Here is a 4,703-nt window from a genome sequence, read left to right as displayed (position 1 = left end):
AGCATCGCCAATATCAAGACATATCGACACTGTGTAACCCTTGAGATGAGGCGCCAAGAAGGACACAACAACACCTCTGCAGTATTTTTGCCAAAAAGGATAACTAGCCTCAGTGTAATTATGAGAGACAAACAAACAAGCAAGAAAGAAAAAGAAAGAAAGAAAGAAAAAGAAAAAAAACCAACAACACAGATGAACTCAAATTGGGGGACAGTCTGTCAAAAAGGTTAAGGACAGAAAGACAATAAGAGACTGAACGTGGGGAACTGTAAGAGATGCATTTGTGTTGTTTTAAGCCCCTAAATTGGTGGTAATTTGTTACAACATCAATAGGAAACTAACACTCACATTCAGAAATAACGTTTTTTAAAAATTTGTATGACGAAAGTCACAAAACTTTACTGAAAGACATTTTAAAGCTACCTCATAAAGAGATTATGTGTTCAGGAATGAATGAACACATAGATAGATTGAAAGACAGACAGACACACAGACATGTACATACCTACATGTATATATGTATATTCCCAACATTACAAATTAATTCAAAACTGTATCCGCGAAATAAGATATACACAGCAGTAGAGAGAAACATGTTGAAAGACAACAATGTCTTCGTTTACATCAAACATAATATATACAACTATAGTATAGTATAAAATATAAAGTATAAAGTATAGTATATAGTATAAAACTATAGTAACTGAAACAGTGGCAAAAAAATAGACATAAGTTGGGGGCGCCTGGGTGGCTCAGTTTTAAGCATCTGCCTTCGGCTCAGGTCATAATCTCAGGGTCCTGGGATCGAGCCCCACATCGGGCTCCCTGCTCAGTGGGAAGCCTGCTTCTCCCTCTCCCACTCCTCTGCTTGTGTTCCCTCTCTTGCTGTCTCTCTCTCTCTCTGTCAAACAAATAAAATCTTTTTAAAAAATAGACATAAGTTCAATGGAGCACAAAATGCAATGTGCAACTTTATTAAGGAGATGTCATGGGGGGAGTTGGGAGGTCAAGACCATCAACAGAAGAAGGGAGAGGTCTATAGCCTATGGAGGGACAGGCCTTAGAGGAGAAGAGGGTCTCAGACACTCTCTCAGGATTGCAAAGACCTCCATGCAGGAGGAGGATGGCAATTCACCAGAGGGAGAAGCAGAAAGAATGCGGCCAGGGAAACAAGCAGAATGTCCAAGCTGCCTAATCTCTGGAGACAGGTGGGGAGGGGGAGCATTGGCCCTCAGGAGCCAGGGCAGGGGGACAAGGGCTTCTTGCACGTCCAGAAGTTTTCCACACTACATCTGTTATCATTCCAGCCATCGCTGTACAATTCTACACAGTCCTCGTCTCCAACGTTGTTGGGTTCCCCTTCTTTCCAGAAGCTGTGAACACCATCAAATCCATAAGCCCCCTACTCCACCCAGAGATCACCCCCCCAGCCCACAATACCCCCCTTTGGAAGAGTGGGTCCCTGGCCTTGGGCAGCGAAAGTCCAAGGACCAGCCAGAGAGTGGTGAGGATTCAGAGGCGGTGCTTTCAAAATGAGGGTTCAAACACCCCTTCCATCGGAATCAGCTCTGGCAAAGTAAAAAATGCAGACTCCTGGGCCCATGCCTAGATTTATAGAATCAGACTCTCCCACCCTGGGATGGAACCAGGACTCTGTATCTCCACCAAGCTCCTCTGGGCGTGCTTTCCAATCCAGGGTCTGAGCACCCCCGGTTTGGGTTTCCCTGCGCACGCGTCCTGGGCCATTTTCTCTAGGAGGTCACCTGAATTGCAGGGGAGAGTTGTCCACCCATTTCCAGGAACCCTCGTTGTGGTGGTCACTGAGGCCGATCCAGGTGCCCTGGTTATTTCTCGTATTCCAAGACTTCAGAAATTTCTGGGGAGGGACGGCGGGGGCGGCGGGGGTGCGGGGAGGGGCAGCAAGCTGTCACGCGCCCCATGTCTGCCCACATCCCCACGGTTATCCCCCGCCCCCCATGAAAGACTTCCTGCGGTCCAGCCTATAGCCCTCACTCAAGTTGCATGTGTTCACATGCGTGTGTATGCTGTGGTTGTGTGTTAATGGGCACACACATGTGGAAATGTGTTAACTTGTATCTGGGGGGACATTACGTATGGGCTCAGGAGTGCGCTGAGTCCCCTTTCTGTCCACAGATGGGCTCCTATCATGCGGGGTCTTCTCTCACGTGACCTTCCCAAGCCCACCGTGGGGCCTCCTCCAGGAAGCCTTCCCTGCCCACCTCCCCGCCCCAGCTGCCCCTGGGCCTCCGTCTTTCAGACGGCAGAAGAGGGACAGACGGCTTTTTTGCTGACACTCACATGGGCCCGCCCCAGACGGGAACTCAGCCCGGCCCACCTGCTCCTCGGTACTGTTGATGATCACCAGCTGGGCCCTCAAGTTCTGACATGCGGAGATGGCATCTTTCCAGACGTTCTGGGTCTGGGAGAAGAAGTAGCAGCTTCCCTGGAAGAGTTCCCATTTCCAGGGACAGGGGCGGCAGAGGCCAGCTGGGGAGGAGAGTGGGGGTGGGGCGGACAGGCCCCCCAGCACCTGCATCAGCTCTGAGAACCCCCTAAGTTCAGCTCTCAGCTCAGTCCCCAAAAAATCCATGTGAGAGATCCCAGCTCTGCCCTCCTCAGGTGGGGAGCCATAGAAAGTGAGTTCCAGCCCCACATGTGATCCCCAAACTCCCTCCCGACCTTGGTGTCTGACCCTTACCCAGGGTGACATTCATCCAGGTCAGCTGCTGGAGGATCTCCTCCAGGTCTGAGCGTGTCAGCTCCTGAGAAACACCCACTGGAAGAAGGACTTTAATTATGAAGCACCCAGTGTGTGCTTAGTGCAGAGAGGGCCCCATGAGAACCTATCTATAGATTTCACAGTGACCCCAAGAGTCCATTATGCAAATAAAAAAAACTGAGACTCAGAGAATAACTTGCCTAACATTGCCCCCAGGGTCTCATCCAGGGATCCAGTCTCCTCCCCAAACTTCAACCCTACAGGGTCGGGTGGGGTGGGGGGGATGGAGGGGTGAAGGGGTGGAGGGGGCAGGCGGTGGCTCATCCAAAGTCATACAGCCTCTGAGCCCTCTCCCACCCCAAACCCTGCGTTCAGCCCTTCACCTTGGCTGGGGCTCTCCTGATGGTCCCACATCTCTTTCTGCAGGGATTGGTGAATCCTGGAGACTACAACAGAGCAGAGAATTCCCCTTTATCAGCACCATCTGTAGGCCTGACCCTGTGTCAAATCTGGTTTCCAGGTCTCTCTGGGAATTTAAGTTGCCTGTGGAGGAAGATGAGCTGCAACCCGAAGATAAGGACACAGGCTCAGAGCGGGGTAATAACCAGCGCACCGTCACACAGAAGGCGATGTGGAGCTCAAATGCCCAAGCCCTAGTGGGTCTGGGGACTGTGGGATAGGGCAAAGACCTAAAGGGACCCAAGACTCCAAGCCCCCAGCCCCTGACTCACCTTGAACCAGGGTGGTCACCAGGAGCATGAAGAAGCCCAAAGAGATGAGAAGAAGCAGCAGAGGCAATTGGGCCTGGGTCAGACACTCTGCAGGACCGGCAAATGGGCAGAGCCGAGGTTCTCAGGGACAGACCTTGCCCCACCCACCCATGCTGGAGGGGGCCTCCCAGCTGCCCCTTCCTCAGATGCCTGCCCCCCGAACCACCCGCCTCGGTACCTGGCAAGCTCCTTGAGCTTGTGAGTAGTCTGGTGTAGTTCTTCTTTACTCTCTGGCCCCCAAACAGCTCCTCCTCTGAACAGGACAGAACACACTCAGCTGAGCTTCGAAGCCTACCAAGCCTTGTTTGTGAGGACTGCAAGCTGGAGGCCAGCCCCAAACCCCCCGGGGACCCTGGAGCCCTGTCCTCCCTACCACCACCCCTGAGTGGGGGCTCAGCCTCACCGGGGTCCCCTGGCTCCTTGGAGTCACACATCTCTGCCATTCTCCTCTTCTCTCGGGCTCCTCTCCTGATGACGGTTTTTATAACCCCACGTGCTGCCCTGGCAGTCCCTCCTCAGGAACATTCCTCCCCAGTTCAGGAAGAACAAGAAAGAGGAAATTGCTTTCGCCCAGAACCGTGGGTGGAAGAATGAAGTGCTGACACACAACTAGAAGAGAGGACATGAGGGTGGGGGCAAGAGCTGCATGGTCACTTGGTGTCCAAAGGCACTGCTCCAACCCCTTGCTAGTCCCGCCACCATTGGCCTTGCCTTGTCAGGGTCTCAGTGTCCTCTGCTGTGAAATGGGACCATCACCCTGCCTTGCACTGTTCTTCTGAGGTTTAATACTGTGTGCTAGCCGTGGGGTATAAATTGCCTGTTCTAATAACAGATACTCAGTAGTGATGGCCCTTAGCAGGTGTCTCACGGTTCCGCACGGGGTGTGTTCTCCCTTGTGGAAACAAGTAATAAATCTGAATTTGTTCAACCACAGGTGTGTTCCTGGTGGTCTTTGACTAACAGTTCTCATAAGAGCCCTAGGAGAAAGATACAGTTATTATCTGGCTTGACAGATGAGGAAATTGAGAAACAGAGAGAGAAAGCAACTGCCTGAGGTCACATAGCTTGTAAGTGGTGGGGCTCAGGCAGGTGGACCTCTGAGTCTCTGCTTAACCACTACATTAAGCAATTACTCTTTTCCCCCTTTGTAATTACTAAGTATTTTGTAGAGAGTCACTTTGAAACTGTGTGTA

The 4,703-nt window shown here is 51.5% G+C and overlaps 1 protein-coding gene across 4 annotated transcripts; it reads right to left on the bottom strand.

Annotated features, from left to right (window-relative positions):
• Positions 1–941: 941 nt before the first annotated feature.
• CD209 (CD209 molecule) lies at positions 942–4,061 on the bottom strand. 4 transcript variants are annotated; one of them, XM_006733820.3, is made up of 8 exons: positions 3,914–4,061; positions 3,689–3,763; positions 3,472–3,558; positions 3,124–3,186; positions 2,720–2,797; positions 2,357–2,508; positions 1,764–1,876; positions 942–1,373 (listed from the first exon to the last, which is right to left on the bottom strand). In XM_006733820.3, exons 1-8 carry the CDS (start codon positions 3,951–3,953, stop codon positions 1,232–1,234), a joined length of 750 nt encoding a protein of 249 aa, XP_006733883.2. In that variant the 5' UTR covers positions 3,954–4,061; the 3' UTR covers positions 942–1,231. The 4 variants fall into 4 exon arrangements, with proteins under 4 accessions (XP_006733883.2, XP_030884571.1, XP_081667817.1 ...); XM_031028711.2 differs by lacking the exon at positions 2,720–2,797; XM_081811691.1 differs by lacking the exon at positions 3,124–3,186.
• Between the last annotated feature and the right edge of the window lie 642 nt (positions 4,062–4,703).

The sequence above is a fragment of the Leptonychotes weddellii genome, chromosome 1 (assembly GCF_054177405.1).
Source record: "Leptonychotes weddellii isolate Sample4059 chromosome 1, ASM5417740v2, whole genome shotgun sequence".
Classification (NCBI taxonomy): Eukaryota; Metazoa; Chordata; class Mammalia; order Carnivora; family Phocidae; genus Leptonychotes; species Leptonychotes weddellii.
Note: the sequence above shows the minus strand (reverse complement) of the source record. Positions and strands in the feature narration are given on the sequence as shown.

What these genes read in the sequence shown, in the direction of transcription:
- CD209 (XM_006733820.3), bottom strand. Translation starts at nt 3,953, where the DNA reads ATGGCAGAGATGTGTGACTCCAAGGAGCCAGGGGACCCCG. An exon ending in TCAACAGTACCGAGGAGCAG is followed by an intron (nt 1,877 to 2,356) that starts GTGGGCCGGGCT and finishes GTCCCTCCCCAG; the next exon opens with AAATTTCTGAAGTCTTGGAA. An exon ending in AACTCTCCCCTGCAATTCAG is followed by an intron (nt 1,374 to 1,763) that starts GTGACCTCCTAG and finishes TGGTGTTCACAG; the next exon opens with CTTCTGGAAAGAAGGGGAAC.